Source organism: Manis pentadactyla, chromosome 11 (assembly GCF_030020395.1).
Source record: "Manis pentadactyla isolate mManPen7 chromosome 11, mManPen7.hap1, whole genome shotgun sequence".
Lineage (NCBI taxonomy): Eukaryota > Metazoa > Chordata > Mammalia > Pholidota > Manidae > Manis > Manis pentadactyla.
This window is the reverse complement of record NC_080029.1, coordinates 115770043-115783005: the sequence shown is the minus strand read 5'-3', so window position 1 is coordinate 115783005 and position 12963 is coordinate 115770043. Positions and strand designations below refer to the sequence as shown.

General features: G+C 57.3%; 1 protein-coding gene across 2 annotated transcripts; it reads right to left on the bottom strand.

Annotated features, from left to right (window-relative positions):
• Window positions 1–2220: 2220 nt before the first annotated feature.
• Window positions 2221–12199, bottom strand: SKOR1 (SKI family transcriptional corepressor 1). Of its 2 annotated transcripts, none has more exons than XM_057488922.1 (8): window positions 10003–12199; window positions 8815–8905; window positions 7792–7899; window positions 7208–7324; window positions 5769–5843; window positions 5449–5523; window positions 4871–4936; window positions 2221–4365 (listed from the first exon to the last, which is right to left on the bottom strand). In XM_057488922.1, exons 1-8 carry the CDS (start codon window positions 12196–12198, stop codon window positions 4271–4273), a joined length of 2823 nt encoding a protein of 940 aa, XP_057344905.1. In that variant the 5' UTR covers window position 12199; the 3' UTR covers window positions 2221–4270. The 2 variants fall into 2 exon arrangements, with proteins under 2 accessions (XP_057344905.1, XP_036788272.2); XM_036932377.2 differs by having other exon boundaries at window positions 7208–7279.
• Window positions 12200–12963: the final 764 nt, after the last annotated feature.

Sequence of the window (12963 nt, the reverse complement as noted above, 5' to 3'; positions counted from 1 at the left end):
GTGAGTAGTTTTAAATGTCTCCTTTTGGGATGTCAAATAAGGAAAAGACCAAGTGTTGGTGTGACTCTCTCTCCTTCTAAAGAAGCTTTGTCGTTCTTCTTGGCATGACCATTGTCTGAAAGCAGAAATTAGGAAAGACATGCAATTCCCAGTCTTGAAAAGCCAGAGACCTGGCTGAGTTCCTGGCTCTGCACAGTTCTATGAAGTAGGCATCCTTTTCCCCGCCTTATGTGTTAGATGAGAAAACTGAGGCACAGAGAGATTCAACAAATTGTCCAATGTCACACAACTAGTGAAGAGAAAATTGTGACCCAGGAAATCTAGCTATAGAGTTTGTGCTTTTAAATGAGATTGGGAGATAAAGCTGTTTAGAATTAATGGAAAGAGCATACAAATCCAGGTCTGCTTTTGTTTTTATTCTGATTTCAAGGACAGGAGTCGAATTTTTGGAAAAGATCAAGGCTTACTTTAGATCAGAGCAGCTGGGAATAGATGGATAGATATGTGCCCAGTGAGGGCCCTTCTTGGGACACAATTGGAAGAGGAAGAAAGTTTTCCTGTTATAGGTTGGCAATCACTTAACTGATACCTGCCCCCCAAACTAATCCTATTGATGAAGGATCCTCTGGGCCCCAAGCCTTTGCTTAATTAACATTATGCAAATGAATTTGTTTCTCAATAGCTGTTGTCCACAACATCTAGGGATTCCTTTCCTCAGACATTTCCAGCACCCAGATGAACCACAAAGTTGGAAAGCATTTGTCTAGACATCTGTTGACTGGGCTTTGTGTTGGAAAACACAAGGAAGAGCAAGATGTGTGAAACAGACACACAGAATCAAGAATAATTCAGAGAAACGAGTGCCCTGTTAGCCTCAGGAACCAAGAGCCACAGGAACACGGAGGTTAGTCCCAGGAATCCAAGGGTCTTCCTGGTGTCTTTTGCTGACAGGTTACTCTGATTTGCAGAGCAAATGGAGGTGGAGATTTCTTCCCAGCGAATGAAAAAAAAAAAAAATCAAGCAACCTGATGCTGCTTCCAGCTTCGCTCAGCTTCTCATTCTGGATTTGCTGGGACGGGAGAGAATAAAGACCACCTCTCCCACCGCATCCCTCTATGAAGAGTCCGGAGTTCCTGTGCCGGAAAAGAAGTTTCAGGTCTAAGGGGCATGTTTACCTGGTTCTTTGCCCTCCAAGACTTTATTTACCCTTTTTACCTTCCAACACCTCTTATGGGCACAGCGGGGGTAAGGAGTGTGGAATCAAACACCTCAAAAGAGCAGGCGGGAGGACATTCTGTGCCCCACAGCCCGTTCCCTATTCCTCGAACCCCTCTTTTTCTAAGACAAGGCAGTGACTAGTCTGGGGCCTTCGTACATTGACTGCAATGCTTGAAATCTGTCACAAGGTGGCAACATTGTGGTAAGAAACAGACAAAAAAACATCCTGTTTTTTTTTTAAAGCATATTTTCCCTATTAATGTTTCATTTAACTTAATTAGAATCTGGTAAACTAATTAAAGTAGCTACGAGCACCGCAATCAGCAATAATTCGTATAATTATTGATAATTACATCCATACCAATCGTTTGGTTATTAACATTTGGGGGGGGGGGGAACAAACCACTTCTGAAGGGACGCAGAGCCCAATAGGATTTTTGCCATAGAGCTTTCTGGGTCGGATCCGCCTACACCTCCAATCTTCAGAGATTCCTGTCCAGATGGGGCGCCCTTTCCGGTGGACCCCAGCTGCCTACGGCTTTTTGCTCCGCTTTGGGGAATTCGGAAAGGAAAGGTGGAAAGGAATATGTTAGGTTCCTCTGTGTGGGTCGCAGCCACGGAACTTCGTGCCTGAGTACTAACTGTTATTTCCATTTTACAGAAAAGGAAATGCGGCTTGCAGAGGTGCGGCTGCGCGGAGGGGCAAAGGTGCGTGCACTCTCACACCTGCGCTGCCCGCCGGGTCCCAGCTCCGCTAGTTCCTGGCACGCTGTGCGGACGCAAGTCACTCCCTCTCTGGACCCGTTTCACCAGTGGTACAGTGGAGAACTGACTTAGTTGGTTTCACCCAGAGGAAATGGTCCTGCTTCTCAGAGGGTTCCGGCAGGGAGATCGCGCGCCCTGTGGTGACTTTAACCCTTGGTGAAGCGTCACCGTTCACCTGGCGCCCTCACCAGTCTCTCATATCCTCTCTGTGTCTGGCCCTCGCAGTATCCCAGGACTTGAGGGCTGCAAGCCCTAGCTCAGGATGCTCTGGGGACTGGCTTCCTGCCTTCACCGCGCAGCGGTCTCCGGCTGGGGCCCCTTTGGGGCGGTCCAGAACACGCCCCCAGCCCGCCGGCCCCGCCTCGAGCCCTCCAGACCACCCACCATGAAACTTCCCGGCCGGAGCACCCTCCAGCGTCTCCGCCTGGGGCCCCCCAGGCCCTCCCAAGACGCGCAGTGAGAGCCTTGTGGAAGGAGCGGGTCGTCGAGGCGCTGGTCCTGGCGGAGGACCGCTACCCTGCGGTCTGCTTCCCTTCCAGAGAAGCTTCCATGCGCACCGGAAAGCGAGGCCTGAATATTATTTTACATAGGCCAGAACATTGGCCTAGGAATAATAAAGGGCGCGACACAGCACCCCTACTAGTCAGCCCAGGGGGGTAAAACTGAAAGCCAGAGCTGATTGATTCCCGGTACGGCGAGATTTCCCACTCCAGACACTCTCTCTTCCCCCTCCAAAAGAGGCGCCGCCGTTTCCCTCCTTTATCTGTAGCCGGACCAGCAGATGCGCTGCGGAAAGAGGCCGTCGCGAGGCCTGCGGCAATGTGAGGCCTCTACCACCGCCGCCGGGGAACACACTCTTCCCGCACAACCCCGTGGGGGCGCCCTGGACTGCAGCGGCCTCACCTTTCTTCTTGGGCTCCTTCACATCCACAAACTCGCTCGAACTAAACTGGACGGAACATAAAAACCTTCGGTCGGGTAGCGGCGGGGCAGGCGGGAGAGCATCTGAGCACCAGCGCTGAGTCACGCCCTTCCTTTCCAGGCCTGCCGGCCGAGGTCCATCAAAAATACCTCGCCTCCCCCGTGCCCCAGTGCTCCAGGGCAAGGCGGGTGATGCCCGCGCCTTCTAGCAATTCTGGTTGAACTTGGCATTCTGGGAAGGGTGCCGTGCAAATTGTCAGGAAAACAGCGTCCCTTCTCCGAGGGCCTGGGGACGACTTCCCCAGTGGGGTAGGCACGAATAACTCTCGGCCCCTAGGGACCACACAGGGAAGCGTTCAGGCAACACGGCGTCAAGGACCAAGCCATAGACGTCGTTCCCTGGGCAGAGGCCCAGGCGACGGTGCTAGAAATGAGGAGGGGATGGCCCGTGGGGCAAGCTGGGTATGTCTGAAGGGCCGGGGCATAGGTCAGGGTGCCAGCTGCTACCTACCTGAGCGGGCGCAATTCTCAGCAGGCGCCCCAGAACTGGCGCTGTGGTCCCCATGCCCCAATTGTTGCGCAACCCTCAGCAGGTCTCTCTGCGCAGCCTCCTTTCCCACCTGTCTCACTCCCACCTCCACAGCCCCAGGAAGTGATAGAATTTCTTTTTATTATTAAAAACAAAAGTCACTGATACAGAGTGGTTTCCCAAACAGGCTCAAGGTGGTCTCCATCTTGTGAGTCAGTTGTCGCCCTTTATAAAGTGCTGTTATATTAACAGGTTACAACAAAAATAGGCAAAGCAAAACCCAAAAGGGAATGCAGAAGGGGACTGGAAGTAAGTACAAAAGAGAGCAAAATAACGTAAACAACATAAATAAATTAAAGTGAACCCAATACTGAACCAGGAGACTCACAGTACATTTATATCCATTGCACATAGCCACTGTCGTTAGGAACAAGTTTCAGAAGTGGACGGGATAGGGGAGCGGGGTTGGGGCTGGGGGTCAGCGCCAGCGAAGTTGCTACATTGTATTCAAATTAGGGGTCCGAGGCTGTAGGGAGGTGGGGGCACAGTGTGTGGAGAGACTCTCTCTCCCCTTTCTTACCCCCTTCGGTCCAGTTAACCCCTTGAGGTCCGATGCCCGGGAGTTCAACCGTAGGGCGAGATGGTTATTTACAGTTGGAAACAGAGGCGGGGCCATGGGCTTGTGGTGCCCGGGAGGAGGGCGGACGGGAGGAAAGCTGTATTTACAACGGTCCGGTCCGAATGGCTTGTTCCTCGCTCTGGGCCGCCGCGGCCGTGGGTATTTACAGGAAGAGAGCAGCATGGCTTGAGGGCGCGTGGGCGCAGCCGGGCCGGCCCTAGGGCAACAGCGGGGGCTTGAAGGAGCAGTTGCCGGTGCAATGACGGGGCGTCAGCATCTTGCAGGAGAAGTGGTGCAGGGCGTCATGGGCTTCTGGAGAGACAGTCGGGCGGGCCACGTTGGGCGCCTCGCCTGCCTGGCCTCCCTTGCCCCCTAAATGCCCGCCGGAGTCTCACCCACCCCATTTGGGCGCATGGGTTCTCAAGCAAGAGGATCAGAGGAAGGTAGGAGGGCAGGAGAGAGATCCTGGTGATTCACAACCCCTGCTCTTGTTCAATAGTTCCATTTTATAGAAGAGGAAACTGAGGCACAGGAAGAGGGAGGGTGATCTGCCCAAGGCCAGATTTGGACCTCAGGCAGATTTCCCAATGCCCATAGCTCAAGGGTCTCTTTCCCCCATCCCACTGTTCTAGAGTCATTTCCCCATTACAATCAACTCTCATTTCCCTCCTTTCAGCTTCTGATCCACATAGACCTGGCCTTCCTCTTTCACTAGCCCCAACATTCTCACTCATTCATTCATCCATCCGTCCATCCATATGCCGGCATAGCCAGCTCCTGGCACCCTTCCCCTATCTTTGTTCCCCCAGCATCGCACCTTTTAATTTCTGCTGGATGGCATAGCGCGCCTTCCGCTCTTGGTCAAGTTCGTTACACAGAGTGTCTGGAAGACATAGGGAGGGACCGGTAAGGAAATGAGACCACTCTCCAGCCAGCCGGGGTCACAGCCTGGGCCTCACCCTTTCCTCAGCGCTCAGCCCCTCGCAGAAATGAGTCCAAGGAACTGAGGGAGGGGGTGTCAGCGCTTCGAACTGCAGCCTGACGGAGGGAGGAAATGGCCTGGGATGGCGCTTAAAGGCAGACGGATCTAACCAAAATTAAAGCAAACTTAGGCATTACTTCCCAGGTAATTTTACGCCTCGATTTTTAATTTAGAAACCATGGAAATTGCCGCGATAAGAAGTTCAATCACTCCATGTAATGATGCCTGCAAGCCGTTTGCTGGGCTCGCTTGCCATTCTGAGGCTAATCAGAGTATACAAAGGATATTAAATAAAAAAAATAATTGTTAAATTACCTTCAATTTAAATCCAAATGGCTGAGCCAACATTGCAGCTCCTGCCAGACGAGAGGCAGTTAAGGCCCATGCAGGCACTCACCTCACTCCCGTCTTACCTCTGACAATTTGCAGCTGTTGCACCATTTCTTCTCGATAAGCCAATTCCCTCTTCATTTGATCCTGAAAATTATCTGTGCAAATTGATTGAGAGCTGTTACGCACAGCCCCTCCCTCAGCCCCATTTCCCCACTCCCCACCCCACCTCCACCCCATCAGTCTCTGGCCTAGCGGGGAATCCCAGAAAAGAAGGGAACAGTGGCTCCCACAGGGGCGCAGCTGCCTGCGTTGGGGTCCCCAGAGCCAGCCTGGGGTGTGCCAGAAGGCTCTGGAGATGAGGTGGGGTGGGGTGGGGTGGGGTGGGTCTGGATGGGGGTACCTTTGAGACTCTGAAATTCTCGCTCCAGTTTTTTGCGGAGATCCATTTGCTCCAGGAGCAGTTTTTGCAATTCGTCTGTGAAGGGGAGAAAAAGGGAGGTAAAGAAGTAGGGTGTGCAGGACTCAAGGGCCCCAAAGGTCCTGCAGGTCATGCCCTGACTGACAGCCCTGAGATGGGAGCTGGGGAAGGTGGGGCAGGGAGGTACAGACACTCAGCTCTGTTTACCATTTGCAACCAAAAGATTTGGGTGAAGGAAAAAGATTAGGAGAAAGGTTGCCCAGAAGAATCGAATTCAGGGAGGTAGAACAAATGTTGAACTTCTAGGCCCTGGCTCCAGGCACTAACCGGTATGGCATCTGCTGTAAGTTTTCCTAACTCCCTAACCTTAGAGGCTGGTGCAGAAAGACTTGATTTATCCCTTCAAATGACAGACCTAATCCCTTCCTTCAAAAGTACAGAGCAGGGGGAATCTGGTTAGAGTCTTGGCCCCTACCCTGGAAAAATACATGTACTCACAACAGTTTACAATTTCAGGAGGTTCCAGAACTCCAGATCCATGCTAACAACCCTCATATAAAGCACCAATGATTTTTAATGTAATTGCACATCCTATAAAATCTGTAACTGGGAAGAGTGGAAGACCACCAGTGCTTCTCTGCCTCCCCACACCAGTTTCCATGCCCATCCCTGGGCTGGTTTGAGGTGGGAGAGCAGGTGGGTGTGGAAAGCCCCATTAGTGCCGTCAGAAACCAGCTCCAAAAGGGTAGCAGGGAGCTGCCCTGACTACAGAGCTATTGGTATGTGGGTCCTCCTCCAGGGAAAGCTGAGAAATCCTGCCCCTAGTAGCTGCTGAGAAAACACAAGAACGGGAGGCAGAGGAGCAAAGTGCAGTTAAAGGCTCCCTTCCTCTACTCCTCAAGCCACACTCTCCCCTTGCAGGCTAAGCAGCAACCCCAGGATTCCATGCTAAAACCAAGCTCCATCTTCACCACATTTAGGGTGGGGTAAGACGGTCATGCATTAATTCCAGGAAAAAAAATAAACTCTCAGACTTTCCTAAATTGAGTGCCTCCTTGCAATCTTGCTATTAAGAAAAAGTCATGTTTTTCCAGCAAGGTTGGGAGACCCAGACTGCCTGTCTGCTGTTCACATGCATCAAGTTCTGAGGATCATTATTCATTTCTTTCTCACTAATCAGACAGGCCAAGCTTTGGGAACCCAAACTCCAGTGAACCTCTTGGAGAGTTTGTTTCACTCTCCCCACCCACTATGCACACACACCTTTGTGCCAGTATAATGTGTCCAGGGGATTATACTTTTTACCCACTGAAACTGATTCTCTATCTCACACTTACTCCTGTGGGAATAACACCCCTCTACAAGAAAGGCTCAATCTCCCCCAGGCGCAGTGTACCCCAATTTCACAGATTTAACCTCACCTCTGGCCAAGTTCTCGATATCTTTCTCCACAAGCTGAGTTCCAGTGACATCCAGGGTAAGCCCATCTTCACCTGGGAAACGAGGGCAGGTAAGCAGAGTTCTGTCCTGGAAGAAGCCTTGGGAGGGGAGAGCTGAGGTTTGCGGGAATTTTCTAAGTCAGGGACCTACTCCAGGCCCTCTGCCTTTAGAAGAGACAATTAGAGGCCTCCAGTACTACCTACCTTTCAAGCCATCCTTTCAGGAGTGTAACTATCATTTTAGAGAGTGACCCAGAGAAGATAGGCCATTTTAGGGTGGGAAGTGCCCTTTGACCTGTTTCGTATGGATGATGGTGTCCCTCATTTCCTTCTAGTATGCCCGCCCCCTTCCCTTACCCGGAAGAGGCCCAAAACCCACCAGGAAGGAGCAACTCAGGAAACCTGGTCTGCACCCGCACGCGCGCTGTTTAAATATGTATCTATCAGCCGCACAAGGGAGCCGGCAGCCGCTCACACTTGATCGCAAGCCAAAGCGGGTGGGAACCTGGGCGACCTGGGCCCCAGCACCCGCGTGGGGGGTCGTGCGCGAGGGTCCTGGGGCTCACCTCGGTCTGTATTTGCAGGACTTGGTTGGGAGATACTCCTTTGGTCTGGATAGGATTTCCTCGTTTCCAAATCATCGGCGGTCGAGTGATTGTCTTCCTTATCTGGTTCTTAAAGGCAATAAACTGAGTTTCAAGGAGAGCCAAACAGCCGTGACCCCGATACGGCCAGAGCTGCCACCGTCGGGGCGCCAGAGCCCTAATTAAAAGCGTTGTGGCCGCCGATGGTTCCCGGCTGTGTGCCTGGGCTCGCACCCCCAGGCTTTGGGCCGGCCCTCCTCCCCGCGCGCGCTCCGCCCACCTCGAGCCCCGGGCCCCCTCTCCAGCCCCTCGGAAAAGAACAAGACGAACGGCGGAGCTCACCAGGGACGGGCGACCTACATCGCGCGCAGATACTGGGACACCGCGGGCGCGCGTGGCCGCTCGGTCCGCCTGCGCAGCTCCCCCAGAGAACGTGGCCCAGGCTGCGGCCCACGGGGTGGTGGTGGTGGCGAGACATCATGGACTCAGCCTGCCCAGATTTCCGAGGCCCTCAGCCCTTATCTATGAACCCCTGGATCCCGCGCTCATATGCGGGGGCTCCTCCCGCGTTGTGCCGCAGCTGCAGAGGCGCTTCAGGGGTACCACCCAACCGCGCGAGCAAGCGTCCCCACTCGCCGCCCGGGTCTGACCACGGGGGAACTCTCAGCCAAAAACACTTGCTGAGTAAATGAGAAAACTTGAAGGGGGTGCCAGGAGTGATGTTTAGGTTTTCACCCAGTATTTGTGGTGCACGTGAGCGCGTGTATGTGTGGTGAGGAGGGCAGTTTACTGTTAAGCAGCCAAACATTGGAAGTTGTTGGGAGTTCTCGCTTAGTTTCCCTTCTCTTTCATTATTTTTCTCCCCCCCCCCCCCCCGTTTCTCTCGCTTTCTCAGTCTCTTTCTCCTCTCCCCGTCCCTCGGAGGCCTCCCCTGGCCCCGGCCCTCTGCCTGCGGTCCCCGCCTCACACCGGCCCGCGAACTCGGCAGGGGGCTGGGGGCGTTACCGTGGGCCTCGGGGGTGCAGAGGTAGGAGGTCGCGGGCCCCAGCGCCGCCGCCGCGCTCTTCACGTGCTCGTCCCGCTCTGGCGCGTACACCTGCCGCGGCCGAAAATGACAGGCGGTTAGGGCGGGCGCCTGGGGTCGCCCATCTCCGCGCCAGGGCGTACGAGCAAGGCTGGGGGGTTGGGTGGTGGCGGAGATCCGCTACCCGCGCCCCCGGAGCCTCCTGGGCGGCTGTGACGCACACGGCGCAGCCCTGCGCCCTCCGACGCTGCAGCACAGTTGTAGATTTTGAGTAATTATTTGCGCCCTCGAGAAAATTATCCGGAATAAAAAGCGGCTTTCAAGCCAAGGGCCACTCAAAGCCATCCCTCCACCCACCCCCAGTCTTTTCGCTCAACTCATTTTCGGCATCTTCCCCCCCGCCCGCGCCACATACCCGACATTAATGACGCTTTTCGTATCCGGCTAATGACTCATATTTTAATGGACTCAATGGAAACGTACAGGTGTGCGCACCCACTTTTAAATGGTCAGTAATTCCGGCTTAGCTGCGTACCCCGTACCAAAAGCGCGGCCCGGCAACCTGAGAGCCCCTCTCTCACCCCGCACTCCGTCTCCACAGCTTCCTATTAACGAACACTGCTGTTCCCAAAGCGGAAGTTCGAAGAGACTTGGGAAACTATGAATCGGGGTGGAGGTACATTCCTGCGACCCCTTACTGCTGGAGCCCAGCTGGGGAAGAGGCCGCCCTCTTCTCTCCTTATCCATTCGTTTCCCCCGGGGCTCCGATCCTCATCCCGTGGTTGTGCTCCAGACCCGGTCTTGCGAGCGCTTTTTTCTGTCTTTGGGTCCTTTTCTCTCCTCCGCTTTCTTCCTCCAAATCTCTTCGCTTTCTCTCTTTCTCTGCGTGACTGACAGTCTCTGCATCCCCTCCCCACTCACATCAACAAAAACGCAGCACACCCATTTCTTAGGCCTCCCCACCACCGCCTCAAGAGGTCCCGGTCAATACGCCCAGCTCCACGGAGCTCCCAGAGCTGGGCCTACGCAGAGGAACTGGAACTGCTGCTCGAACGTCCGCTCAGAACACATTTTCCGGGTCCTACCCGCCCAGGGCCTGCCTCCACATCCCCTAGGTGCCCAAAGAGTAAGAAGGGAGGCGCCACCAGCCTGGTAGGCGCCGAGCTCACCTTAGCTGGCGCGGGGCCCCCCAGAGGCCCGCAAGGCTCTCGCAGCTCATAGCCGCTGCTCGGCGGGCTCCTCTCGGGTCTCCTCACTAGGTCGTCGGCCGCTGGGTCCCCAAAGGCGGGCCGGCTGGCTGGGGGTAGCCCCGGGCGGCGCCGGGGGCGAGGGCTGCCGCCGTCGGGAGAGTCTGTGGCACCGTCAGCGCCCGAGGAGGTGGTAGACGGGGGCCCTGCGGGCTGCTCGCCGTCTGGGCCGCCTCCGGTGCTGGGAGCGCTGGGCACGCCGTGCTCCGCCTCATCCGGGGCGCCCTCGTCGTCGGGGAAGCGGTTGGACTCCACGTCCACCTCGGGTTCGTCCGCAGTGTCCACGTCCGGTGAGGCGGAGTGGTAGCTGGAACTGCCCTCGCTCAGAAAGTCCGGGCTCACGTAGCCGCCTCCGGACCCCGCGTTGGGTCCTGGCCCACGAGCGGACCCGGCGCCGTACGCGTCCCGGGCGCTACCATAGAGCTTGGCGATACTCTCGGCGTCCTTGACCACAGGCCGGAAGGCCGAGACGTAGGAGCCTTTGCGTGCGGGTGGCGGCGGCGGCGGGGGCAACGGGGCCAGCGGAGGCGGCAGCGCGTCGTCCGTGCAGTCCTCGTCCAGCGGCCCGCGAGACAGCGCGCTCGGACAGCGCTCTTCTGCGCCCAGGCTGCCTTCCTTGGTCGGCTCGGCACCGTCTAGGGACTCGGGGCCGCTGCCACCAGCGGCCGCCGCCGCCGCCGCCGCCGCTGCCGCTACAGCGGCCGCCACGGCCTTGGCTTGGCTCTGCGCAGCTGGATAGGGCGGCACGGGGAGGCTGCCCGCCGCCGGCCAGAACATGGGAAACGTCGGGTACACAGTGGCTGCGGCGGCAGCTGCAGCCACGGCCGCTGCGTCCTTGGCTGCCCCGGAGGGTTGGTGACCCCAGAACATGGCGCCGCCGCCCGGGCCAGCCCCGGCCCCCGGGGGCAAGTGACCTGTTCCTGGGACACCCGCGCCTCCGCCAGTGCCCGCGCCCCCACTGCTCCCCGTGCCTGGGCCACCCTTGGGTTCACCCGCGCCGAGCACGGGGTCGTCCTTTTTGGGGCAGAGACCGAAGGCCGTGGGGAAGCCGTAGGGATGAGGGAAGAGAGGCGGGGGCAGTTTCTGCAAGAGGCCAAACCCCTTACTAGGAACTGGAATCACTGGGTAGCTACGCACGCCGGCTCCGCCACCAGGCGCTCCGGGGCCCGCGGGGCCGCCGGCTCCCGCTGGCAGACCAAGTCCCCTCTGCGGATGGGGAGGAGGCGCCCCCGGAGGCCCAGTGGCCTCATCTTCGCCACAGCGCAGGCTTTTGTGGGGTGGCGGGCCTGGCGCCATCTCCGCGCCACACCCTGGGCCGCCGCCGCCACCAGCACCACCCTTCCCCGGCCCACCAGACCCTCCGTTCGAGCCGCCGCCGCCGCCTCCTTGCAGCGAGAAGGTCCGCTTGCGCGTGCCGCCATTGAACATGGCCTTGACGTCCTCCCAAGCGTGGCTTAATTCGTCTGTGGCCGACTTATCACTGAGTTTGAGGTGACGGCGCCAGGAATTGAAGTTGGCGGCGTCGGGCTGCGTATACTTGGCGTCGGGTGTGCGGTGTGAGTGGAAGATGAACTTGTTAGGCGAGAAGTACATGCTGCAGTAGCCGCACTTGATGCACTTGGCACGCGAGCTGTTGTAACGCGCGGGGATGAAGCTGCCACGCGAGCCCCACGCACACTCGTGCACCACATCGAACGCGAAGTTCTCGGGTAGCTTGGGAGGTTTGTGCTCGCCCAAGAACGACTTGCACAGGCGTTCGGCCTCGCGCTTCGTGATCATGCCACAGCGACGCGACGAGATGGGCATGGCCCCGGCCCGACGCAGAATCTCTAGCTGCACCGGCGTGCACTGCACGCACGTGATGCCCAGGGCCACCCGGCGGTTGTGTATCTCATTGTAGCTGTAGTTCTTGAGGAGGGTGTTGGAGATCTGAGCCAGGCACAGGCGCTCCTGGCCGTCGATGACCAGAGACACGATAGGCACCCCGTACAGCGACGTCTCGCCCACCTGGTTGGGTTTGAGAGCGTTGGAGCCCGAATAGGGTTGGAGCTCCTGCTTTGAGTTGGGTGAGGAGTTGCCCTCGCGCCCCGGCCCCAGCTGAGTGGTGAGAGCCTCCATGCCGCCGCTCCTGCGAAACAGAGAAAGTAGAGAGCAGATGAGCCATTTTCAGCGCTACCGCGGTTCGGGCCCGCCCAACGGGGCGCGCCGAGTGGGGCGCGGGGAAAACTTGGCCACGGGGAGTCCAAGCTCATTCGCCCCCTGGACTGGCGCCTTTGTTATTCAGACGCGTGCTGGCGCCAGAACAAAAGCCCCCGGGGTTCGGGGAAGGAGGAGGCGGGTAATCGAGACCTCAGGAATGCCCCTGCTGCTAGGAACTCAGTTCCGTTTTGCGACTGGGGAGGAAGCGGGGCCCAGAGACGGAGAGTGACTTGCCCAAGGCCACACAGCAAAGCCATTGTCGAACCCAGGCTTCCCAGCGCCCAGTTCCGAGAGCCTTTGGCCACCCTCTCAGCCTGCCCTACCCGCCCGGGTCCAGAAGCCCGGACTTCGGGGACAAGCTGCCCCTCTGCTCAGTCGCGCATGCACGCGGGCGGGCGGCGGGAGGGGGCAGCGCAGGAGGAGTAGGGAGGGGGAAGGGCGGTCACTGCCAGTCTCCAGACAGCAGGGGGCGGGGGGGGTGCAGACGGAAAGGAGAAAGAGGAGTATGGGGCGGTGAGGGAGGGGGAAGAGGCTGAGGCGACCGCTGTTCGCGGTGCTGAACTGGACTCTCCAAAGCACGCCGCGCGCGCCCGGCCCCAGGGAGGCCCCCTCCGCACCCAGCTCCTTGCCGAGCTGGCTTCCCAAGAAAACAGCACCGGTTTCCACAAAGCCGAGCTTCTTGTC

What these genes read in the sequence shown, in the direction of transcription:
- SKOR1 (XM_057488922.1), bottom strand. Translation starts at nt 12,198, where the DNA reads ATGGAGGCTCTCACCACTCAGCTGGGGCCGGGGCGCGAGGGCAACTCC. An exon ending in CTGCACCCCCGAGGCCCACG is followed by an intron (nt 7,900 to 8,814) that starts GTAACGCCCCCA and finishes ATTGCCTTTAAG; the next exon opens with AACCAGATAAGGAAGACAAT. An exon ending in TCCTGCAAATACAGACCGAG is followed by an intron (nt 7,325 to 7,791) that starts GTGAGCCCCAGG and finishes TCCCCTCCCAAG; the next exon opens with GCTTCTTCCAGGACAGAACT.